Below are 27,393 nucleotides of genomic sequence, written 5' to 3' on the forward strand. Positions count from 1 at the left end.
CGCACCACCTCAGCAGAGATAAATAAATACATTTTTGTCCGAAAAAAATATTTGTTTCTCAATTATTTTTTAAACTTCAGCCCTGACCCACTGGCGCCTATTGGACAGTACTGAGCGCTGATTCGTTGTTTTTTTGTTGGGTTTTTTTGTTTTTGTTTTTTTTTTTTTGGGGGGGGGGGGGGGGGGTTCGTCTAAATATTATGACTTCAGCCATCCTTTCTTTCTACTGGCGCTTAATTACTTGTAAGATTTTCATATTGGTTTATGAAGAATTATTAGTTGTCTTTTTTTTTTTTTTTGGAGGGGGGTTTAAAAATTATTATTATTGTTAATTTAAGTACGTTTGCTCTCAGTATGATTAGAATCGAGGGGTGCCGAAATGTGCCAAATACCAGTAATGTGACGAAATTTGGCCACATTTCCAACTCAACTTTAGTTTTGGTTTAGTTTTTTTTTTTTGTTTTTTACATTTTATTCCATGAGGGAAAAGAGATGTAATCCATTAAACAAGATTTCTGATGTCAAGAGGAATCACCCATATTGTCCTAAGTGAGTAAATTGGGGATTAATAATCTTGCCCAAGGAAAAAAAACAAAAAACAAAAGTGCTTGAAGCAGGGTTCGAACCAGGAAGCTTCCAGGTCACAGTGCAATGCCTTAACCATTCAACAACTTTGCCCCCTAAAATAAGAACAAAAAAAGAAAACAATCAGGATGCAAGTAAAATCAAATTCAGATAAAACAAAAATATATGGTCTAACTCCCGAAAAGAAAACATTGAAGGGACAACTGATAGAGGATGCATCAAAGATACACAGATGTTGAACTCCCTGGCCTAAGGATAAGACATTTATTGACATGCTCTGGAAATATTATGTATCTTCATCCACAACTGGGCAATGTTGTTTACATACCGATATCATTATCTTTGATTCTTGCTGACATCTGGCATTTCAATTGATCAAACGATTCTTCTTCATCCTCAAATAAACCGACTGACTCAGTCATACCAAGTAGTATATAATAATATCATTGGTCATACTGAGTATTACTTTGATCCAAGAGAAAAAGTTAAAAACAAATATGGTGGTATCCTGATAGTAGGTTATTCCATGAGCAGAAGGCATTTGGGAAAAATGAATATACCCTACATAACTGTCAAAATTGGATAAAGAAATATTAAAAATTCGATACCCTGACTGCCTAGTTTGTATTTTTATTGACTTAATACGGTATTCATTTACTGGCATCTCTACAATTGGATTTGTAGAAGAGAAGCGAGTACGGGAAGGACAGAGAATGACATTCCATAAAAATCTATACAAACACATAAGCCAGATGCTCTGAAGGCAGATTAACATGGAGGAGACTGGTCGGCAACACGCTTGAAAGGGCACATCACACAGAATGAATGAATCTCTATAAGGTCACTCTTTATCATTTTGAAATATTTGGATGGAAGTTTCTAGCTGTTTTGCACAAGTGACTTAATTCTTTTTTTTTTTTACTTTAAGTCGAAACAAGAACTCACTTTTGTAAAGGTGTTTATTAAGTAATGCATGGAAAGTATATAAACTGAAATCAAAATAATATGTCGTTCAGCTACACATGAAATTCTGTCACCAATTTCAAAAATAATTTATTTAGGCAGGGTGTATAATCACAACCTTATCAAAATAAATATTAACTAATATGAAATATACAAATAAAGCAATATCATAAAGGTTCTACTAAATGAATTGAGTTGTCATAATAAATAAAGCATGTACTGTATTTTTACTTTGATAAATAAAAGTTGTATACTCAATTATATGTTGGTGAACATGCATGAATAAATAATGGTCATACTGTATATTCAAACAATGAAGGTAGGTATTGTCTACTCTAAAAGTTATGACTAAAATCTAGTTTATTGGGTGAAAGTGAAAATTGAAATGTTGACTTACATGACAAAAAGCGGGTAAATCTTTCACAACATAATTAGTTCTGCATATGGGTATTATGGAATAAGGGGAAGTTCAAATGATGCCATGGCAACAAGTCGTCTCCATAACATTTCAACACCGAAACACATCAATAATAAATCATTGGATTAACTTCTTAGTGTTGTGACATTGTGTGGACAAAGTTGATACTTTGCATTTTTCGCCATTTGTTGAACGTTGCATTGTGACGAAGCTTCCAGCGGATTCGCGACCTTACGCGATTGCAGCAATGAGTTTGAGGCCTGGATAGATCATCATACCATAGTAGTGTGACACCATTTGTTGTCATTAATACGCAAGTGGGGGCCTGCAATGGCTGAAGAAACGACTAACGAATGGGGCCGTAATGGTAGCAGTCCAGCCCCTCAACGTCCGGCAGGAGGTGATTACCTGGTGCTGGATTAACAAGACGCATAAAGGTACCCCTGTTTAAGTCCCGGCAACACTTGTATTTGGCTTCCCTGACTTCAGACATGAGATGGAAATTGACTTGGGACAAATCCAGTGACCTCATGGGGGGTGGGGACGTGTACACCTCGAAACTGGGAGAGAAGTTGCCAGGTTTCTGTACCAGCAAGAGGAGACATTGGATTGTGGCAAATCGGCTGAGATCGAGAACCTGCCTAATAGCAGCAATGCTTCATCTGTGGGGAATTTCCAGCTGTCCCACATGTACACATTGTGCCAAAGAACCTGGAACCACAGAGCATTGTGTTGTGACAAGGCAACTATGTGGGTTCACAACTGTACACAAATGAGGGAATGAATTCGTTGCCTGGTCAGAAAATCATAATATAGTAGTGTGAGACCATTAGACGCTGCTGCCATTTGATATTGGTCAGTCCAAAGAAACATTTTTACAACTCTTTGAAATAACACTGATGTCTTTTGTGTCTACTTGAGAAAAAGACCTTTCGGAGTGGCCGCAAATGTCATTCTGTTTGTATATATGAGTTTCACAACACTTTCAACTCAGGGAATGGCAGATGATTCGACAATAATAGATTTCAGGCCTCTTGTTATTTGAATTTCACACTTAAGAAAAATTAAGATGAAGGGGGTGGTGGGACCACTTCGAACACATCATGAAAAATAGAAGCTCAATAATATAATATTTATATCCTCTATTAATGGAGGGGAAAAAGAATTTGACCGTTTCCTGCTCGGAACCAGCTGAGGCTATATAGTAAAACAGAGGTGAAGTCTTTTTCTGACAAATACAGAAAGTCTCATGTAAGTAGGTTGGTAGAAGAGACTACAATAATTAACCTTCTCACCATACAGGGGAGATCTAGTCCCCTAAGAGTTCCAGAGCCAATTTGTTTTTAAAAAGGAAAAGAAAAGGAGGCTAGTGTTCAAACAGAACAGAATTACACCAATTAGCAATCTATCCCAATATCTAATCCTAGAGCGCCTTATTACTGCAATGCTATGCGACTCTCAAAGTTGTACTAATGATAAAGTGCAGAAAGTTCTAAATAGGGTGGTTAGAACAGTGACCCTCTCTTAAGCCTCCAGAGCTCATCAGGCCCATCCTTAGGTTTTCCCATTGACAGCCTGCTTTAGAGAGAGTGAAGTTCAAAATTACATAATCCTTTCCAAATGCCTAAATGACATAGCACCCTTTTATCTCTGAGCTTCTTGAACTGTATACACCTGCTAGGCCAAAATCTCAACATGAACGACTGATAAATGTTCCCATGTGTAAACCATCTTTAGCTAAAAAATCTTTTTCTGTCTCAAGTATGGAATAAATTAGATAAAGAAATCAAAGATATCCCAGGGCTCAGTAATTTTGGGAAACATGTGAAAACATTCCTATTCAAGCAGGTGTTTGAGTAGCGATAGCATTTGCATTTATGTTACCAGTGGGAGAGGAAATAGGAAGAAGACTATGGAGGTGGATTAGACACACCCTTAGAAAGAATGACTCCACAACTATAACAAAGAAAGTATTGGACAGGAACCCTCAGGACAGAAGATCAAGGGGAAAGCTACGGGGAACATAGAGAAGAATTATTGTTTGTTGTTTTTAAGGGTTTTAAGGCGCTTGCAACACATTAAGGTCATATCAGCGCCAATAAAAAGGAAGAAAATGGGATAGTAAAAAGTTCTAGAATTACAATTAAAGCACCCAAGAAAAGGTAAGACAAAGGGGAATTGGTTCAAATAGGAAACAGATGTAGATTCCAAGAGCACATCGTCAAAGTACTTAGTCTGAGATCACCTAAAAATCTCATCCAGAAACAAGCACAGGTCCCAACTTAAGAGGAATACACTCAAATGTTTACAAATCATATAATATAAATTGTAAACTAAACAAAATACAATGCATAACAGAGAGATGATTTACAAGGAAATAAATATCATCTCCCAAAACTATAACTATACATTCGACTGTTTCCCTCCCAGCCAAGGACTCTGGCCAGGGTCAGGACAAAACTAAGTAATCTCATACCAAGACATGGACAGAAAACAATTGGAAAACGGGTATGTGGGGATAGAAGACACAGCATGTACCTCCCTGCCCACTATGGGAGTAGAAAAGAATTAAAGAAGCTGATATGCAGAGAAGTGATAAGACACGGAACAAGACAAAAAAGTTAGCTCAGGATAGAGAAGGATGGAATCTGTTTGTCTGTGGCCTATACCCTGACCCAGGGTGAAAAAGGTAATGATGAAGATGATGATTGTCTTTGTATGGGAGCGCTTAGTGAATTCTGCACCGTATAAATCAACTATTACATTACATCACATTACACTACCCAATGTTGTGCCCACAAAAGTTTGGAGAGATTCTCAAATCATGACTAAAATACTACACAAAAACATCCATTTGACTCTCCCCACCCTGAGGAGATCTCCACCCACCTTCCTTTTAAAAATAATTTTGAATATGAATTTAATTGCATAAATATAGTCATTACTCTCACTCTAAAGTCTAATGGTCACACAATTAGAGTGTTCAATAAGGCAACAACAAACAAAATATACTGTTAGACAATAAATTACTTTTACAATCATAATTCTTTTAGGCAGTCTCCAAAAATTAGCACAACCCGTAGAGTATGAGGAACAAAAAACGTATTGCATAGAAATTGCAGTCGACAACAGCATGTAAATATCATCAGTTCCTTTTTGTTGTTTCTAAGTGTTTTACAGCGCTTGCGACACATTTAGGTCATTGCAGTGCCAGTAAAAAGGAAAAAAAATGGGATGGTCAAAATATTTATAGATTTACAATTAAAAGCATACGACAAAAAGACAGGGGAATGGTTCAATTAGGGAACAGATGAAGATTCCAAGAGCACACTATCAGTGTACTTACTTTGAGATCACCTAAAAGTCTCATCCAGACACTAAGAGGTACACTCAAATGTTTACAAACCATTTTATATATATATATTTTTTTTTTTTTAATAATAATAATAAATAACAGTACATGACAAAGAGATGATTTACAAGGAAAAATATATCATCTCTCAAAACTACAATTATACACTTGACTGTTTCCCTCCCAATCAAGGACTAGGGCCAAAGTTCGGACAAGACTAAGTTAATCCCATTCCACAGCCAAAGCTAGGACAAGACTAAGTTAATCCCATTCCAAGACAAAGGCGGAAAGCAACATGGACAACAAATATAGGGGATAGAAGACACAGCGTGACCTCCTGCCCACCATGAGAGGTCAAAGTATTGTAAGTAGCCCCCAAAATTAGCACAACCCATATATATTTTTTTTTTTTAACGTATTGCTAAAAAAACTGCAGTCAACAGCAGAACCTTTTTGTTTATAAGTGCAACAGAAAAAGAAAAAAACGAAGTAGAGCCTAACACCACAATCAACCTTGTGTCTCTAACATAAAAAAATATAATCTGAAGGTTTAAAATATACACTGGAACATATTTTGACTAAAAGGTAAAAGCTCTGATGGCTTCCCAAATATTTCCATAAACAATCTCAAAAGGATATAATTAATTATTGACAAGAAAAATAAACATAGTTATCCCCTCTCAATAAGGAAAACCACAAACCTCTATTTCAGAGCAACGGCAGATAGTGAACAATAATTATTGTAGGGGTATGAATATAGTCAGAACTACACATTGCAAGTTGCTTTCCATTACAAAAAAAAAAAAAATAACCCAAATGTTATTACAAGTAACTATAATGGGTGACAAAAATATCTGATCCCATTCATATGTTATCAACGCATAATAGTTATCTTAATAAAATTATAATACTGTAAGTGCATATGTTTTTGTTTTTTGTTTTTAAGGGTTTTACGGCGCTTGCAACACATTTAGGTTATATCAGCGCCAGTAAAAAGGAAGAAAATGGGGTAGTAAAAAGTTCTAGAATTACAATTAAAGCATCCAAGAAAAAGTAAGACAAAGGGGAACTGGGAACAAATAGGGATCAGATGTAGATTCCAAGAGCATATCTTCAATGTACTTAGTTTGAGATCACCAATAAGTCTCATCCGGACACATGCACGGCCCCCACTAAGAGGAACACACTCAAATGCTTACATTATAAATTATAACAAATATAATAATACATAACAGAGAGATGATTTACAAGGAAAAAAATATCATCTCCCAAAACAATAACTATGCATTTGACTGTCTTCCTCCCAGCCAGGACCCCGACCAGGGCCAGGACAAAACCAAGCAATCTCATTCGAAGACAAAGACAGAATGCAAGTTGGAAAACAATATAAGGGGATAGAAGACACAATAAGTACCTCCCTGCCCACTATGGGAGGTAGGAACCCCACCCAGTGTAAGTGCATAGTTTAGCTTATAATTATAAATCATTATAATGTCATTGAGCAACAAACTTGTTATTGTGAGATGCCAGTGACACTTTTAAAGTCATATCAACATCAGAAAAGGAAAATAAAAGATAATGGGAAAATCAAATTAGTTCAGATCTAAGCTAGCTAATAAGTGCTCAAGTTCATGCAAAACAAAGGGGAAGATTTCAAACTAAGAACAGAAACCAAGACCAAGATAGAAGACACAGCAAGTACCTCCCATCCCACTATAGATAGTATGCGCTTGGGTAAGAAGCTCATAACATTGCCATCCGGAAGTATAACGGACCAACACACAAACTGTGTGTATCCATGAACGTTTATAGTCAGGTTAATACAGTTCAGTGAGCATTACTCATGAACGCGGATGGCAAAATACAATAACAAAGACCTGAGTGACTTCATCTTCGAACTATCTATAGGGGTATTCAGGCTTGAACTTGGTGTTTTTAGCATAGTTTGCACACCGTTTTCTCATGTGGACTAATGTCAGCCTTGATAGCACACACCATTTGGAATCTATCAACTTTCTTTTCAGGAAGACCCACTTTGAGGCTTAGACTTAGAGACAATTGCTTTAAGCTGGTTGGATGGGAGGAACTTTTTTCATTCTTTGTCATATATTCAGATCAAAATTCATGGTCCTTCCTTGTTGCTCAATGCTTAAGCAGTCATCTCAAATCTCACTCTTCTCATAAAAGGCATTTATTCTAACTCGAGAAGTTAAGATTAGATCTGAATTTTAAACATAAGGTTCATCGCAACTTAATACCATTTGGAAATGATTGGTCACTGATGTTTTTATGGTATTTCCACGTTGGAATGTTGTGATTTAGGCAATAAGAGTTGTCAAGGAAGAACAAATGTTTTTATGGTATCTCCATGTTGGAATGTTGCAAGTTAGGCTATATGGGTTGATGAAGATCAGATGTTTTTATAGTATATCCATGTTGGAATGTTATTATTTAAGGCTAAATAGACTTTTAACGAAGATCAAATGTTTTATAATATCAGCATCTGAAATATTATAATTATGGACATTAAGGGAAAGCATTTGTCACCACTTCTGTCCCTTTGTTGTGTCCAACACTGTGAATACTATTATAAGGATAACTTAGACATAAACAAAATTTCTCAAGACTCGATGGTTTCTACGAGTGAATGAAAATCACAAATCACAAACCAACTCATGTACACAAGCCAAAATGCTTAGATGAGTCCTGAGTGCTTCTGTCCTTGTAATTATCATTTTGTCACCAATCAAAGGACAGAACAAGGCAGCAAATGAATTCACTCAATAACATTTGTTAAAGAGGATCAAATGGTTGTATGATGTATCTTAAGGGCAGTCATGGATGCTTAAGTTAATTATGTTATCAATATCTCCAAGTATGACACAATATCAGAATCATTTGAATGACCATTACAACAAGAAACACACTCCTGAACTGTATTACAATACAAATATAATATTAACTTCAAAAACTGTACATAGTACAACATTGCATTTACTGATTATTTGAGTAAAAAACTCTATTGTTATACTCCTATGATTACACATGCATTGCACAAAATATTTGACCTAAATTGTGACTGGAAATAAATATGCAATATTTTCAATTCTTTCTCGTAAAAATTTGATATTATACGAGATTATGTTTTAACAAAGTTATTTTAAAGAAGTGGGGGGGGGGGGTATTTTGAATTTAAAAAACAAAACAAAACGAAACAAAAAAGTGAGATTATTGTATAGTAATAGCGATAGTAACAGTAACACTATAGCTATATAAAAATTTGTATAAAGTGAGTCTTCAAACTGTTTGTACACATTACAATTAATCAACTTCATTTGGGAGAAAACAATTGTTATTGATTCACATGTTATTTTTGAGGTCTCTGTATATAGGGACTATCAAACACTATTACACGGTTATAAAAAAAAAAGATAAATGTCTTCTGTTTTGTTTTTCTTTTCCTCTTTTGTTGCCACCCTGTTGAAAGCCCTGTGTTTTCAAATAGCTGTTAATAATAAGTTTCGGATCTTTACAAAATCTGAGATTTCTACAAATCATAAATATGTGACATATATGAAATGGTAAGGGCAATATAACAGTGGTAAAATTTACTAACCTCCAGGAGTTTTCTAAAATAAAGGCACAGCATATGATACTTTCAAAATGAAAAATAGTTTCTTTACATTTGATCACAAACACAAAAAAGTTTTGCCTAGTATTACAAATTTAATACTATTGAGAGAAAAGATAGTTAGAATTGTAAAAATGAGTGATAAAAGGAGATGAAATGAATTCCTTACATAAGAGCTAAAGAGCGCATGGAATCTTATTCCAGCCTCAGTCAAGGTGAAAAAAAAAAAATATAACAGAATGACAGGTTTAGAACTGAACATTAAACACCAATCACTTTCTAAGAATTCACGATAAGTAATTTCAAAGTCGCAGGTGACCCAATAAAGATCTAATGATATATTCAACGACAATTAGGCCTACTTTCTACCCAATCGATTTGTGCTTGATCAATCTTAATCTAAACAACATTCAATGAAACCTAACCATCATTTCTCTCTACGTTTTTGCCACAAGAAAAAATAGCAGACAAGGTTTTTAAATATTTTTTTAAGGGGAGGAGAAGTGATGGGGGAGTCTATGTAGGAAGCATGGTTATTCAATTTTTGACCGTCACAGGAAAAAACCCCTTCCTATTTGACATAATTAAACTTCTAGGTTTGTGCACATAATATCTTTTATCATTTACAGAAAGGAATGTATGTATAGGGCTACAAAATGAAATCAAGCAATCAATAAGTACAAAGGTGTCATGCACAAATTTGTCTGAAATAAATATCCATAAATTTCACAAAAGAGTAAATCTACAGATTAGTATTATAGAACATACATACTTTAAATCAAATGCTGTTTTGTAAGAATTTAGTTCATCGTAAAAAAAAAAAAATTTTAAATCTCCCCTTCCCTACCCTGAAGGCGATCAGTGATAAAAAAAAAAAATCATTTACTTATATAAACACATGTTATGTACATTGTCTTTCATTATGTTGGAATGCCAATAATTCGCCATATTTATCACTGATTACCAACTTGTTATGAGTGAGTCGGCGTGTCTTTGAATCAGAATGCTAAACAAAATGTGGAACTGCAGAAGTTGGAAGATTCCATTGACAGCTGTCCGGTGACTGAGGCTCTTGTTCTTGGTCATAACCAACTCTGTCAGAATTAGCCATTTGCTGGGTCTGGGGAGTGTCCTCCACTGGCTTATTTATAGTCTGCCTTGGTCTAGGCCTGGGAACAGGACGTGGATTACCCTCCGGTGTAAAACCATGCACTGAGTCCACATGGTCACTAGGCATATTCTTGTGATAACTATTTACATTTACACCAGAAGTGTTGGTAGTGTTGACATTTTTATCCATTTGGAAAGAGAGATCCTTTACCATTGCACTGCCTGAATTTTGTTCGGTTTGTTGAGGCTTGTTGGACTTTTTGGTATTGAAACTTTTGCGTACAGCAGGTACTGGAGCCAAAACATTGGGTTTGGGAGCTGCACTCGGTTTGGAAGGAACACTGGGTTTGGGAGTAACATTTGGTTTTGGGTAAACAGTTGGCTTTTTCGCCTGGGGTGGGGGTTCTGGTGGAGTGACTTGAGGTGAAAATGGTATAAAAGGTTTCTTGGGGGGTTGTTGTAGCTGAAATTGATTTATCTGCATCATATGTCTTGGTTTAGCTGATTGTGGTGGAGGCTGTGGTGGTTGAAATCGATTTGAAGGTTCAGAACCAGTAGGTAGTTGAACTGAAGGGGGGATAACAAACCGATTTGATTGGGAAGATGGTATTGAAGCTGGAACCTTGACCATAGGAGAAGTAGGGAGTTCAATCTTTGCCTCTTCAAAGTGACCATATCCGGACATGCGATTGTTAGGTGGAAGCTTGGTAGTAGGGGAAGTAACTAAGGTAGCTGATGAAGGTGGTAAAACTCGAGGTTCCCTTTGGGTGTTTACACTGTAGACATCCTGCATAAAATTATTATTCGTTTTATTACTGGTATCATTATTATTATTATTATTATTATTATTGATTTTATCATTACTATTATTCATGTTTTTAGAAGTGAGAGTAATAGTTGGAGCTGGTTCCATCTTTTTGAAGACATTTTTATCATGGGTTGTTGTGTGAGAGGGGGAAGTGAATGGCTGTTGAGAATGGAGGATAGGAGGAGGAGGGTTCTGAGGTAGCAATGGAGGTTGGGAAGAGCTATGCAAAGCGGAAGAAGTATACAGACTATGTTTGATGGATGTAGCAGCAAGGTATGAATCATTACTGCCCCTCCTAAATCCCCTATCAAATCTAGAATCTATATCATTACTTCCATGATAATCTCTATTCTGGTGAGAAGATGAATCAGTGTAAGTAGAATGGCCTAGAGATTGGTAAGACTCAGATTGAGGCAAATCGTGGTTGGAACTGATAGACGAGGATTGCATTCGTCCAGACCCTCTAAAATCAGAATGACTGGATGAACTGTCGAACCTATCTTGTCTTTTGGTTTCACCACCATTATTATTGACAGGGTAGGTAGAATCCCTGTCAACATTCACTGATTCTTTGTAAGAGTTGGAAGTTTGTTTTCTATTATTGTACATGGAAGAAGTGGGTCGATCTGCAGGTTGAGGATATGCCCTTGGCCTTTCTTGAAGTTGGGGAGGTCTTTCATAGCTTCTGATGTGCCTTTCAGGATAAGCACTGGCTGCTGCTTCTTGGGGTTGGGCAGATCTGTCATAACTGTTTGCCTGCTGACCTGAATAAGGACTAGCTGCTGCTTCTTGAGGTGATACATGGTCGTCATAGCTACTTCGCTGAAGATCCTGATGAGTTGCCTGATGTTTTTGGCTATGTTTTAATTGATGCTGAGTGTGACTGTGGCCGTTGTAATTTGATGGAGGGTCATGAGATGGGTACTGAACTTGTTTGTATCCATCAGCGGCATAGTCATCATTGTAGCCCGCATTGACATCGTCAAACTAAAAATGAAAATAGAGAAATTAATTTCATTATTTGGAGGTGAAACAGTTTAGCTTAATGATTAATATAAAGAATAATAACCAGAAAAATTATTCAAACTTGATTATCAAGATTGTAAATGAGTATGAGTAAAAATATGTCAAAATACATTGACATATAAAAAATACATATTCCATTAGTACATTTGGACTATGCTGATTCTTAAAAATATGTCTGAATTCTTTAAAATATGTCAACTCACCTTAAAGATAGAGAGAGGGAGTGTGTGTGTGTGTGTGTGTGTGTACGATGGGCCTCTACTTAGCTCAAGTGCTAGAGCATTACTAAAGGCTATAGTTGCCTAAATGAGCCAATTAAGTTAGAGAAAGAAAAAAAGTGGGTAAATGTGACTCTTTTTATATGGATCACATTTACTCACTTTATCTTTCTCCCCAGGCTAGAGCACTAGACTCACATGTAAATGAACTAAGTTTAAATTTGTCTGTAACAATTTTCATGTATCTCCCTCCTCCTTCACCAAATTAAAGTGAATGGATTGCTGGTTCCAATTTTTAAAAGTTCTTTGTGATAGAAGATGTAAGGCAAGAAATTTCATGTAGATTTCGTGTTTAACAAACCACAATGAATTTTCAAATCTATGGAACTCTTGGCTCTCAAAAGATTGAATTAAAAATTCCTTTGTGTCTCTCTTACGATATCATAATTGTATCTTCTGACTCTATATAATACACCACTTTTAAATCTTTACTAGCACCAGTGCCTGCTCCCAAAATTTTCTCTGTCATATTTTCAACAAAGTCTATAACCTCTGTCTTTTTTAAGCGAATAAAAAGAATCTCTGTCAACACCTTCAGATCTTCATTCACCTCTTCAAAGTGATATTAAGTTTCAAAATACCAAGTATGAAACATTCTAGACTTCAAACCCTTCTTCAGCCAACAGCAACAACAAAAAAAACAATTAAAATGTAAATACATGACTCAAAAAACAGATCGACAAAAATTCCTCTTTATGTATCTATGTTTTTATAGGGGGTTTTTTGACCGAAGAAGGATTTTGAGCACGAAACATTCTGTGTTTGGTATTTTGTGTTCTTTTTTGAAGCTGTTATATTCATTTTTGTTTATTACTTATCACCTCTTCAAAGTTTTTATTGTCTTCCTCAGAGAATACATAAGGGGCCCAACTAGCTCCAGTCATTGGGAAAAAGTCTGGTGGGACAACCTCCACAGGATTTATCTGTTGGTGCAAACAGAAGTTTGATTAGTTTTGTGTGTGTGAAAGAGGCAGCAAATAGGAATTCCAAAGACGAAATCAAAGATAGACTAACGAAAGCAAGAAGAGACTTTGGAATGCTCAGAAATATCTGGTAATCAAGGAAAACCACCATTTAAACAAAGCTATGTCTTTTCAAAACAAATGTTCTATCTGTTCTCCTTTATGGGTCCGAATCCTGGAAACTGACAGGCACCATCTCCAACAAACTAAATGCATTCCAAAACAAATGCCTAAGAGCAATTTATCCATAATCTGAGATGACTTAAGAGTCCCACTCAGATAGGGCCACAGGACATTTGATGCAAAGGATACACTGAAATGTTTAGTAAACACTTTTAACTATCAGATACAATATAGTAAAGCAACAATCCATTAAAATAAATAAATAAATAAATAATGAGCCTCCGCTAAGGAGCAAGGAGAGAGAGAGAGAGAGAGAGAGAGAGAGAGAGAGAGAGAGAGAGAGAGAGAGAGAGAGAGAGAGAGAGAGAGAGAGAGAGAGAGAGATTAGGATAAAACAAGATACAAGTGATTTCATTTTCTAGTAGTCCCTATTTTAGAACAGTACTCTCAATACTCTCATGGGTGGAAAGGAAAAGAAATGAAGAAATTTTAGAAATGGCAAACAGAAAAAGATCACTGATAACAAAAATCATCAAACGCCAAATGGAATTTTTAGGACACATTATCCGCCACCCTGGTTTGGAAGTACTCGCCTTGACTAGAAAGATGAATGGAAAAAGAATAAGAGGAAGACAAAGAATAACTTATGTGAAAGGGATAAGAACTTGGACAGATGAAGCTGAGAAAGGTGGCGCTGCTTTAATAGAATTGGCAAGAGATAGATCAGCTTGACAGAAGATGACCTCCGACGTCTGCTTCAGATATGGAACTACATGATGATGATGATGACTCTCAATTTTACCATGCATACTTAACGATTATGTAAAATTCTTTCTTTGAGTACAGTAATGTTCATTATTTTAAATTTCCTTTTAATAGTATGAATATAAGATACCCAAGAATAGTGAAACTGTTCATTCTATCTGAGCCATATATAATGATTCGCTCCCAAAATTTTGATGGTAAAGACAAAAGTAATTGAAAAGAACATTAGTTGTATCTTAACAAAAGTGCTGATGGTTCTATTGTTGGTAAGGATTATTTTAAGTTAGAGAAATAAACAATTCAACATTTTTTTGTGCTGATGTAAATATTTACCTTGCCATCCGTGAGGTCAGAAAATATGAGATCCTGAAAAAAATGCAGATCTTGAAGATGGTACAAATCACATAATCTCTTGTGGGGGCTTTTGGTAAGGACCTAGGAATGGACATAAGAAAATAACATGGTTATGTTGTCACATTTCATTTGTCCTACACAAAATTAAGAAATTCACAAAGAATTAAGAATCTCACAGTCAAAATATGCTAGTAAATCAACACAATCATTAAGTAACTATATAACAAATACAAAAGTAAAAAGCTAAACAAAACATTATAGTTTCTTCAATATAACAGGTACAAACAATAGTGGAATACCACTAAAATTTGTTTTAATAAAAAATAGAAAGTCTGGCAGACTTAGAAATTGACATTTGACTGTCAAAAAACAAGCCTCTTCAATGATTAAGAAAAGAGCTGCCCTATAGAAATATAAAATGCAGGCATCGGAAAAAAAAATATAAAAAGACAAAGATCAGGAAAGGACATTACAACACTCTTTAGGGTCAGAACATGCAAACAGCATATTACATGGTCACTGTCAATTGACAGTTACAAATATAAGCCTCCTTTATATAGCAATTATGTATATGTTAAATAGTGTTGTTAAATCAAACTCCATTTCATGCCCCTATATCATCAAAAGATCTATTTTAAAAAAATAACAAACAAACAATAACAGCATAGCTTACTCTGTTTATGACATCCTGAGCTGAGTCACTGATATTACTGGGTAGAAGGTAATCGCATTCAAACACTTTCTGAGCCATTCTGGTATGCGTGTCCATTCCATCAACCGGGTACTAGAAAAACAAACAAATTTTCTTAAGATGTCATGATGGTATAATATTCAAAATAAAGAAAATTGAATTTGGACGATGCTGATTCTTAAAAATATGTCAACTCACCTTAAAGATAGAGAGAGGGAGTGTGCGGGTGTGTGTGTGTGTACGAGAGAGAGAGAGAGAGAGAGAGAGAGAGAGAGAGAGAGAGAGAGAGGGTGGGAGAGAGAGTGCACTTCATACTCTATGTTCAGCATTTATTACAATCAGCACAAGACTGATAGATTGAAATGCCAATGTCTTGGGAATTTGTTCACTAAAAGCTTGGATGCACACATAAAACATCCACTGGATTACAAAACCCCAAGGTCTCGCATATTCATTTATTATTGTGATGTCACACCAGATCAAAAGTTAAGATTTTAAAATTCATGATTTACCACTCACAACTGCTTAGATCTCACAGTACCTTTCAAACTGATTCCCAATCCAGTTCTACTCATGACTTTACACTAAATGGATTAATGGGCATTGTTGTTGGGTACTTTTGATGAAACCAAGAAAAATTCATTGCTTTCGTCACTGCACTGCATTGATATCATTAAAGATATTTTTTAAGGTGCAGCAGTAATTCAAAAATAATAAATAAACGGCAATAAAGATTGCAAACTCACTCTTCCAGCAAGCATGGTGAACATGAGTATACCAACTGACCACCAATCTGCAGGATGACCATAGGGATACACAGAGAGTACCTCTGGGGCTGGAACATGGGAAAAGACACATGTGTTACAATGTGTGTAGAATATGTGCAAAAGCAATCAATTTTATATCATATGTGGTCATAAAAATCTTTGCTAATGGGAATCTGCCACCTAAGTTTCTTAATCTTATAAAAGAAGCGTGAACTCCCATATTTTTAACTAAAAATGTGCCACAGAGAATGTTCAATGAAAATCCATTACAATTACAATTTTGAGGAAAAAAAAATCATCTTGGTATCCATGGAAATGTCTGTATAAAGCGCCGTCTTGGATTTATATGTAAATTTTATATCCCTGATGTTTTTTTATTTATCAGTATATATTCATTAAAAGTTGTTTAAAGGGCAAGAATGATGAGTATTATAAGCAAATAGAACCTTATTTTTCAATTCGTAAATTTAAAAAAAATATGAGCAGCAATATTTTGTATTAATTCATATGGCAAAATCATATATTTTTTTTCTTGATACAACTAATGTAAAATCTGATTCTATTTCATGAATTTAAATATTTTAAAGAACAAGCACTGAAAGCTGAGGCTTTTATCTTTAAAAATGACTTAGCTTAGAGATTTAAATGTTAAAAATTCAATCTATGAGAAAAATGGATTTTAAGACACAGCTTTATTCATCTTCCCTATCTGCCCGTGTTTTTTAAATATTTTATTTTTCATTTTGCAAGAGTTTTATGATCTAAAAATAATTGGAAAATGAGGAGATATGATTGAAGATAGTATTTACGATAAAAACTAAAAATGCTAAAATTATTGATATTTTCAAAAAATTCTGAGTAACGGATCATTGGTGTAAAAGGAATACTAAACAAGAACAAATCTCTAAAAATGATGTAAATAATAACTTACCCATATACTGCAAAGTTCCACAAACAGTGCGAGTATTATCCCCAGATTGCAACCATTTTGCCAATCCAAAATCAGTTAGCTGAATGTGACCCATAGCATCAAATAAAATGTTTTCCATCTGGTTTTAAAATCAATGAATCCGTTTGTCAATAAAATCTTTAAAATCATAATCAATAAGCCTACAGTATACAAGTAAAAGTAATTAATTCTCATACACACACACACACAAATATATATATGATTGTTTAAATGCTTCCCATGCACATCAATCAACCAATGACGACTCAAAATGGCAAAGTGTCTGATGACGTGCATGGGAAGTACAGAAACAATTGTCCCATTCATAAAAATATGAGTGTTTCCCCTTTACAACACATATATATATTATATATATATATATATATATATATATATATATATATATATATATATATATATATAAACGAAAAAAATTTCCAGAATGGTAATAAATCCTATTTCAGATCACATGGAGATCAACATAGGTAAACGCCAATTTCTGCAAATTCTGCAAAGTGATTTATTTTATTTTTTGTTGTTTTTGAAACGATTGAAATAGCTGGGGCATAACAGTTAATCCGGATATAGAATATTACAGAAAATTGCAGCTAACAATAAATCTGTATAATTTAAGGGATACATGGGTGCAAGTAGGTAAGGTTAATAAATCCTGAAATCCATTTCCAACCAATTAAAAAAATTGGAAACTTATTTTGAAATATGACCAACTGCCTCAAAACAGTAACATTATGGGGATATCTAGATGCCGGAAATAAAATAAAATTCATTTCAAAAAGCCTGAATTCTGGATTAAGCTGGAAATCTTGCACCCATGGCGATATGAAGGGGGAGGGGAAATTAGTAAAAACTCAATCTGCATTTTAACCTTTACTTGTATCTATATGAGTCACATTAAAATACTTAAGAAATTGTGAGGTGCAGTTCAATTGGAACATTTTATATTATTCTGGGTAAAATGACTGTACTTTCCCACAATTTTGATTTAAATTTAACTATAAAAATCTGGATCTGATTTTTTTTCAAATCAGAATTTAGCCGAAGTAGACTCAAAAAAATGTGTAATATTTGTGTTATATAGCAATTAAAATGCACAATGATATAAGAACAGAGTGGATTGGTAATGCACATAAATATTTTACGTGGTGTATTGAACATTGAAACAAGCTATACGAGGTATTAAAAGAAAACAATTAATATAAAATAATGGTTAGTAATTTTCTATAATTTGAAAGAGAGAAAATAAGGAACATTATCTGACTGTACGAAGTATCAACAATAGCTCTGTAACTACACTTTAAATATATCATTTACCTTGATGTCTCTGTAGATAACACACTCACTATGAAGGTAATCTGTTACATAAAAAAAAAATATAGAGATAATATTAAAGAATGAAATATTTTTCGTATTATGATCCCATTAGTTCCTTAATCGGAACAAATGCATAGACAGAATAAAAACAAAAGTCAAAATTAATTTACACCGGACAAATGGAAATTCTTTCATTCCATTTAATTGACAAATACACATAATAAAAAAATAAAATGATTGAAGTTTTCTTTTCTTAGAAAATGCATTTTACTAGTACTAGAGCCATACACAACACATTGTTAATTATCAATCCCGAAACCATACATTTTTTTTATTGTTCATTTATTTGTCTATGACAACTTTAAGACAAATCATTATTAAAATTTTAAAAATCAAAAGAAAACTGACCTAAAACTAAGGACATCTCAGCAATATAAAGTCGCACCAGATCCTCAGGAAAGGCACCATGAAAAGTCCATAAAGTGAACATATCTCCATGTGGTACATATTCCAAAACTGGAGGAGAGAGAAAACATGAAATCTATTGAGACGATACCATGACCAGAATCAAGTAAACATTGGTCTTATAACACAATATTGGCTGAGAATACAAAAAATACTGAAATGGAAATGCTAGCATACTAAAATTAGAAATTAAAATTGCCCTAAAACAACATTGAGAAATGTTGGTTGTAAAAATAACAAAAATAGTGGGATCTTCAAATCTACTCAGATAGCTATCAACAAAAGTAATTTAAAAAAAAAAAAAGCTTAATATTGTACATAATAGTAGTGTCCTCAAGAGTCGAAAGTCATTTAAATGAAAATAGTTTGAATTGTAAATCCCAGTCTGCATATATATCTAACCACAGCACAGAATCTACACTCTGAAGAGTTTTTAATATTGGTTGTCATATCTGTGGTAAGAATGGTGTCATTATTTTGCTAGACCTTAGTGCCGCTTTCAATCTATTTTCAGATTTTGCTGCCTTGTCAATAGATGGTTTCAGTCATACCTTAAAAGATTCAGATTAATTCTGTTGCCAATGGTACTCAGTCAATTGAATATCCTTTCATGTATGGTGTTCCAAAAGGTTCTGTTTTTGACCCATTTTTATATACCACGTACACTAAACCATTGAGTAACCTTATATCCTTTAATGTTGATTTTCACATGTATCAATGTAGACAATACACAGCTATACTGCCCATTGAATTATTCTAATGAAAGTGATATTATCAGCAGATTAGGATCATGTGCTCTGCAAAAGATTATCCTCACGGATTAGCTATTAAATATCTACTTGGTGGACCGTGGAATAAGGAAAATATTTTGAGTAACATGAATGGCTCTGATGAACCCAAAGGCTCATTTTACTGATTCAGCCATGAAAACACCTATGACTAACAAAAGCAACAATTATTTAACAATATTTTTACAGCAATTTATCTGTATATCCAAATCTTTAAAATGTTAAAAAGATAACTCATATAATGCACACTCATGATTCAAACGACCATACTTGTTAGCAGATGCTATGTAAAATAATGCAATTGACAAAAAAATCAATTTTCATCTTTTAAAAAACAAAAACAAAAATAAAACAACTAAAATTTCACATCTAACGCTACAAAACCTGAGCAAGTGCTACAAAATCACCATTCAACATTGCTTAAAAATAAAATTAGCAATTACATTTTTTAAAGATAAAAATATAAATAATTTAACAATTCAATTACACAATTCAATTACATGAGATTTGTTTGCTGTATCGCCACGTGAAATTTTCCAAAATTGAAACTGGTAAACATATTTCTACTACGGCAGATGCAATCACCTTGTAAAAATTTTTAACAATTGAAAAAAGAAGGAAACAAAAGGAAAATATGCATGTTAGGGAGATCTACAGAGACTAAAGATTTTTATGCAATGAAATGAATTTCCATTTCATTGGACAGTAAATTTCTGTTATTATTACTTATGTATTGTAAAAGAATTTTTTTTAAAAAAAATAAGTAAGCATCATGTAAAAACTAAATTTAGCTAAAATAAAGGAGAACATTTTTAAAACCTCTTGAACATCAGTACTTCTCTTTGTATACCAAAACTTACCAAGATATAAATTGGAGCGAGACTGCCAGTATTCATAGGCCTTCACCACAAAGGGATGTTGCCCTGCCATTGACTGAGTAAAAATAAAATCAAATAGATAACAGCACTGATAATTAAAATATAAAAATTAAAGACTATTATAGTAATAATAAAAATTCTACAATTTTGCTTTCAGTAATGTAAAAAATGCTAAGAAACCAAAATGATAAATAAAAACAGTACCCACAACAACATCAACAACAACAATGATGATGATAATAAGAAGAAGAATAAAAGAATTTAAAAACTTGCTCTAAAATGAGGGTGACCAATGCCAATAAACAAAACATACATATTGCAAAATAAAAACTTCATAGAGACATTGGGTCCACAAACTCATTAAACTGAATTCTAAACTTACCTGAATAGATGCCTCATCTTTGCATTGCCTGACTGCGCCCTCTTGTAATATTTGGGCCTTGCTTAATATCTAAAACAAGGTATTAGAAAGAATCTTATTAATACCTCAAAATGTGCCTCACAAAGGGGTCTTTATAATTGCTTTTATAGTTTTGCGGCATACACAAGTTTTAGTTTGGAAAATGGTTGCTTTATTGGGTCTTTTGATACAGTCAAGGACTAAACATTAAAACAGAAAAAAAAATGTTAAATATTAATATTATGGACAAAAACCCTAAATTAAATTTTAAGCCTTAAAATTATTTTTTTTAAATAATAATAATAACAATAATAATAGTAATAATAATAATAATAATAATAATAATAATAATAATAATAATAATAATAATAATAATAATAATTAAAATAATAGTAATAATAATAATAATAATAAAAGTAATAATAATAATAATAATAATAATAATAATAATAATATAATAATAATAATAATAATAATAGTAATAATAATAATAACACGGTGGTCTCCGTTTATAAGCACTCTGGCTAGAAGCATGCCTGGGACTTGAAATAAAATTTTTACTAAAAAAAAGATCCTTTTTCATCCTATAATTTCATCACAAAACAGTTGTGTCCTCTGAGCATTTTATAGCATGAACATTTTTTACCAGTAAGAATGAGATCAGGAATACTCTTTACCTTTGTAGCATAAAATCGTTTGTCATCTTCACGTTGCACTTTGATTACATTTCCGTAAGCCCCTTTTGCAATCACTTCAATTACCTGAAATAAAATAAATTCAATTTTCTATTACTATTACAGTATATAAAATGAAAATCAGTCTAACCAAACCTGACTAAGCCAAAAATATTTACAAACCAAAAAGTCTTCAAGGTGTTGAATTTTTTCTCTCTCTTAACATCCTCTTCAAAATTTTTTTAAAAAGCAGTTATCCCCATATTAACACTATAGTGGAAAAGAATGGCTTCCATCGTACAGGTTATATATGACAAGATTTTACTAAATTCAAAAAGTGAGTCACATACATTTGGCACTCCTTTTATGTCACAGTTGTTATCTAGCACCAATATCACCATTTCAGTAAAAGAAGTAATCTTTCCACATCATGACATTTCATAGGCAATTCAGATAAGATGGAAACTGCAGTTTCATTAACTAAAAAATTCCTTGATTTTCTTTTCTTTCTATTATTCACTATGCAAAATTAGCCTTAACCAAAGATAATTATAAAATCCTTTGAATTTCAATACAATTTTGAAATTGGGGCCATCTGTTAATTTGATAGCATAACTGCCAACTTTTCAATGAGCTAAATCGGGACAAACTTATACATAATACCGTCATGGTCCAAAACAGCCGAATATACAAATATACCCCAAAACATAATGTGATCATCGAAAAAAAAAAAGAAAAGAAAATAATAATAAATAAACATACACCTCATCACAAAATCTTTTGTAAAATTTACCTCAAAATCTAAATCTTCCAAGTCTCCCCTGAGAGGGAAAGCAGGAAGGAAAGCAGCTTCACTGGGTGCTAACTGAAACTCTGGCTGGGTTTCCTTCTGTTGCCTGGACTTCTTTATTTTACTCTTGGACTGTTTCCCATTACCTGCCTTATTTGGCTGGTACAACCGCTGGGAACTCCTTGATTTTTCCTTGTACAGCACAGGTGCATCAGGAGGTAAAGCCTGAGTAATGAGAATAAGACTATACAAATAAATAAAGGTGAGATTAAGTACAAATTAAGACTAAATAAAACCTGTCAATGAACCATAGTTGATGTTTTGTACTTCAATTATAGTCCATTTTTCTTTTCTCTGCCCAACTAAATTGAATGTGCTTTTTGGTAAACATACTAACATCTGCACAGCTTTTATGGACAATTTAAGAAAATGAAAAAAAAAAACAATCATGAACCTTCATGTTCAAAGCAGAACAAAAATACTTATTATTTTGACTCTGCATTCCAGTCTACAGTCCCTGATTTGACACATTATCATCAATAAACTTTTTTTTCTAAATCTCTGTATAACAGACAATATGGAATGAGGAAAATATTCTGCTCAAACGAATGTGCCTTTTCTTTATTTATTTTAAAATCTCAATGCTATATCGAAAAAAAAAAGACATCATAAAAAGAAAGTGTGATAAAGGAATATGATTAAATATCATTAAAATCTTAATACATTTAATTGTTCTTATCATCACTCTCACATTATTTTCCCCTGTATCGGAACATTCTGATATTACTTTAGAAAGCAGGGATCAAGATATCTCATGTTGTGCTTCACATCAATGAAGGCCAACTCAAATAAAAGGATTATGCGGCACATCTAACAGCAACAGTATGTTCATGAACTATAGTGGAAAGTTAAGTATCATCATGTAAATGTAATCAGTAGATACCTACCACTTGCCTATTATTTATATTTTCGCAATTTTCTTTTTTAAATAGGAAGTGTCAATTGCCAAGGAGTGAGTCCTTGGTAGTAGACGGTTCATCAACTGCCAAGGAGTCAAATTGGAACTCTTCAGCTGCATGTGGTGATTTCAGTCCAACCTCAATTTGCGCGCATACGAATCTTGAATCCCATCACTTTCTTCCTTTCACTCATTCCTTGTCAATCATTATGTAGCAATGACTATGAAAAATGTTTTTTTCTCTTTTTGAGGAAAATTTTTGTCTAAAACCAAAGCCCTATCTCCACTGAGTAAAAATGTTTTTGAATTTTGAAAATCCATTCATAAATAAACAAGTTATGCAGTTTCAAAGGTGTCATTTATTTGGATGACCCGCAAAGAGGAAAAAAACGCGAAAATATGGGATGCTTTATCTGCATTTTTTTTCGACCTTTGGTTGTATCTTGCGTAATAAGTGTATTAAAAGATTGAAACTTGAAGAGCAAATTAGGATGGTGTTTTGTAAAATACGGGAAAAGTACTCGTCATATTCATATGAAATTTTACAACCAAAAAGAAGAAATGTTCATGTATTACCTTGTCAGCGACAAAACCTCCACGCCCGGTAGTTTTAGAAATATTTTACTCCAAAGAGTAAAAAGCTATTTTTAACGGTCTTCTGGTAATCGCACGAGTTTTGTCGCTTGACATAATCTAAAATGACCTTTTTTCTAACTGTGTGCCAACTTTCAGTCATATTCATCGATAAACAGCGTCGTAATTAATTTTTTTTAATAGCATATACGAAACGGCTTCGTCCCATATTTTGACGCGAATTCGGGCACTTCGTGAGCGAAAAAGAGGCCCAAAGATTTGTGCGGGATAGTCATTGCTACATTATGGAAATGATCAAGTCAACACTTGTTGGCAATTTTTGTCTTTTCACGAATTTCAAGATGAGTTAAAATAATATCAAAACAAAAATTACTGTTGATTTCTGATTCAGCGGGGGGGAAAAAAACCCAGAAGGACGAAGTGGCAAATCCCTGCCAAGTCCTATCTAGATTAAATAGAAAAGTAAGATTTCCTTTATTTTAAAGGAAATATACTGCACATCATCTTAATAAGGAACTATTAACGTAAAACGTTTGTGCAACAAGATCAATCTGCGGCAGTTAATAGTAAATAGTTGACGATCTACCAACTGGCAAGGTCCATGACAAAAAGAGGAAATATGAGAGAGAGAGAGAGAGAGAGAGAGAGAGAGAGAGAGAGAGAGAGAGAGAGAGAGAGAGAGAGAGAGAGAGAGAGAGAGAGAGAGAGAGAAAGGATATATATGACAGAGAAATACACACACACAGAGGAAAAAATGGCAGAGAGGGAAAAGAGAAAATGACAGAGAGAGTGTGTGAGAGAAAAAAAAAAGAGAAAATGACAGAGAAAGTAAGAAGAGTAAAAGAGAGTATTAGATAATTAATATAAATATTAATAACATCACTCTGTGGCAATACATCACTTCGTGACACTAAAGGTACTCCATGGCAGTTAAAAGTACACATACATGATGGACTGACACAGCCCTTGGCAATTGACGCTACCTTTTAAATATTGGGGTTTATAGTGCTTAAAAGAGGCATCTTCTAGTCAAATCACTCAAGAATAATTGCTGCACCACACAGCCTTTTCCTAGGTACACTATGACTATAGAGATGTTATTTTTGTGGCAGAAAAAAACAAAACAAAACTGGATAAACTAGATAACTATATATTTTGTGTCACGAGTCATGCTTCGAGAAATTAAATATTTTTACACCGGAGCTAAAGTTGGTATCAATAATTCGGTTAAATTTTCTGGGGGAGGGGGAGGGGCAGGATAATATTATTACAAAGCCTTTTTATAAAAAGAAGGAAAAAAAAGAACAGCAACAAAACCAAACAAGTTGGTGACAATGCAAGTAATAAATATAAGTATAAGGTGGCGTTGTTATGCACCTCCGCTGGAGGTGTACAAAAACGCACCGTTTTTATGCACCTCCGTTGGCGGTGACGGTTAATTAATGAAAATGTTGCTGCATATGTCCATGAAGTTTAAATAGTTTTAGATTGTAGTTTAGCACGTTGCTTAGTGATTACCGATGTACGTATATACAATGATAATAAATTAAAGAATAATAACAATAATATTAAAAATCAAAGGTAAAAAGAAACATGGCACACAAATACTGATCTCAAATGAATAAATATTTTTAGAAAATTAAAATCGAAGTATTTTTAAAACATGATAAAAAGTTTTTGAAAAACAAAAAAAAAAGAAAAGAAGAAAAAAACAAACAAACAAAAATGATATCTTTCTCAATAAAGTAAACTTTTTTTTTTAAAATGTCCACAATGGGAATCGAACCCGGTACTTTCAAGGTTAAAGTCTGACAGCTTGTCCACTACGCTACAGAGCCCGCTGATTGACCACAACATTTAATAAGGTCTTTCTATAACACTATTTTACCTTCAATGCAATTTTCTGGTTTTATATTTAAATTTTTTAGATTATCATTATTTCTATATAAATTTATTAACAAAGACATCCTATAGATATGTAACAATATAACTTTTGCCATGTCCAAATACAGAAACACAATATCGCTGATGAAATTGGGTGGAATGCGCATGCGTGACGGAGGTGTATAAAAACGATCCGTTAAGATACACCGCCAAAGGAGGTGCATAAAAACACTACGTAATGAATTATTAAAAGAAAAAAAACTCGCCCTCTTCAACAGCAACAGCTCCATAAAACGAAAATACTGTTTTAATAAGCTGGGAAGCCAAAATATTGGTCTCCTTAGCCTCCTCCATAAAAAGAAAAGGAGAAAAGCCAGTGCCGGCGGGTAAAAATTGTATTAAAATTAAAATAGCGGGCAAAATTGTTTAAGTTTAACTGATGTAGGCACTTTGATAAAATTTTCAAACTCAAAATATCTTGATTTGACTCAGTCAGGGGGATGGGACTTGATAAAAACATAAAATTTGATACCTTATTTGTTTCTCTACGACCTCCGGTTCCAGAGTTATTTATATTTTTCTACTGAAATTTTTTGTCAACTTTACAGACAGAATCTGTGATCTCACCGCTGCTTCAAAACCAGCATCTCGCGGCGATCGGGAAATTTTGAGTCTTGCAGTCAACATGGCCCACTTACTGAATTGTTTTCAGTAATTTTGTTTCAATTAAAAAATAAATGGCAAGTGTTATATATCATTTTAAAGGTCAGAAAATAAGCTTTATTTTCATATAAATCATTTTCATGTATGGAAAGTATGGAAAACATTAAGGATAAATGAAAATGGAAAAAAATATGAGGTTTTTGTCCTAAAAAGTGGGGTTGGTGGCGGGAAAAATAAAATAATGAGCGAGTGTATCAATTTGGATGAAAGATATTCTTCAATTAATTGTCTATTGATGTATGAAGTATAATTAAAATGTATCCATAATTTAAAAAGTTCTTATAATTCAAAAATTTATAAAGTTTTATTACATAAGTTTTCTGATAAAAATACAATCAGGAATTGAGAATGAAATACACCGTTTTAGAAAGCTTGTTTTGTGCCCTTTATAATGATACCAAAATTAGTCACATAGGTTCACAAATAACGCCATGGTGACCAACTCAGTAAAGGGTCAAAAATAAAGTTCCAAAAAAACGAGTTTCACCTTACAGTGAGCCCATCGGCCGCCACTGGACTGGAGTTATCAAAGTCAAAGTGCCTAACTGATGAACTTACTTACTTAACTTTAACTTGGACTTATCTTTTGTTTAGTTCATTCATTCAGATACATAAAGATAAAAGAGATATTTTAATTTCCTTTATTGCAATTAAATGTAAATTGAAGTCAGTAATGTGTAATAATATTAATATTATACTAAGTATAATAAGAAATAGAAAACACTGGCCCTGGCTACGTACATGGGTATCCGGAACAGAGAGTGCTTTCCTAAGAGGCGGTTTATCCTGACTGTTCCCCATTATCAGCAGTACAAACACTATTGTATACTAATATAGCATAGGAATGCATGCCTTTTTGACACCATTGTGTCACTACATAGTATCTTGGCGGTGGAGTACCAACAGTTTTTAGATTCAGAGCTAAGGAGATTAATCAAGTCAAGTTTCCAAAGCCATTGTCCTTGACCGGAAGTTTACAATTCGACAGGAAGAAAAATTAGGGTGCGTCAACTTGTTGTCTCGATAAATAACTTTGAATATAAAGTTCGTATTTTCTTCTCATGTCTAAGGTAAATTCCTTGGGCAAGCCTTGGGTTTAAGCTAAAAGAGACGAGCAGTTTTGCA

At 33.6% G+C, this 27,393-nt stretch overlaps 1 protein-coding gene across 2 annotated transcripts in view; it reads right to left on the minus strand.

Moving 5' to 3' along the window:
* Positions 1-8,763: 8,763 nt before the first annotated feature.
* LOC144968410 (uncharacterized) overlaps positions 8,764-27,393 on the minus strand; it is a 19,534-nt gene continuing 904 nt past the window's right edge. The window contains exons 1-13 of one of the 2 annotated variants that reach the window (XM_078906719.1): positions 27,010-27,254; positions 22,113-22,334; positions 21,323-21,406; positions 20,628-20,696; positions 20,228-20,300; positions 18,523-18,630; positions 18,115-18,155; positions 16,765-16,882; positions 15,813-15,901; positions 15,049-15,159; positions 14,355-14,456; positions 12,993-13,094; positions 8,764-11,854 (exon numbers count right to left, since the gene is read on the minus strand). In XM_078906719.1, coding sequence (XP_078762845.1) covers positions 9,956-11,854; positions 12,993-13,094; positions 14,355-14,456; positions 15,049-15,159; positions 15,813-15,901; positions 16,765-16,882; positions 18,115-18,155; positions 18,523-18,630; positions 20,228-20,300; positions 20,628-20,696; positions 21,323-21,406; positions 22,113-22,334; positions 27,010-27,069 — 3,078 coding nt within the window. In that variant the 5' untranslated portion in view covers positions 27,070-27,254 and the 3' untranslated portion in view covers positions 8,764-9,955. Of the gene's footprint in view, positions 11,855-12,992; positions 13,095-14,354; positions 14,457-15,048; positions 15,160-15,812; positions 15,902-16,764; positions 16,883-18,114; positions 18,156-18,522; positions 18,631-20,227; positions 20,301-20,627; positions 20,697-21,322; positions 21,407-22,112; positions 22,335-27,009; positions 27,255-27,393 lie in introns of those variants that run through there. The other variant, XM_078906720.1, reaches the window with a different exon arrangement.

The sequence above is a fragment of the Berghia stephanieae genome, chromosome 3 (assembly GCF_034508935.2).
Source record: "Berghia stephanieae isolate SIO BIC M18660-M18661 chromosome 3, UCSD_Bste_1.3, whole genome shotgun sequence".
Lineage (NCBI taxonomy): Eukaryota > Metazoa > Mollusca > Gastropoda > Nudibranchia > Aeolidiidae > Berghia > Berghia stephanieae.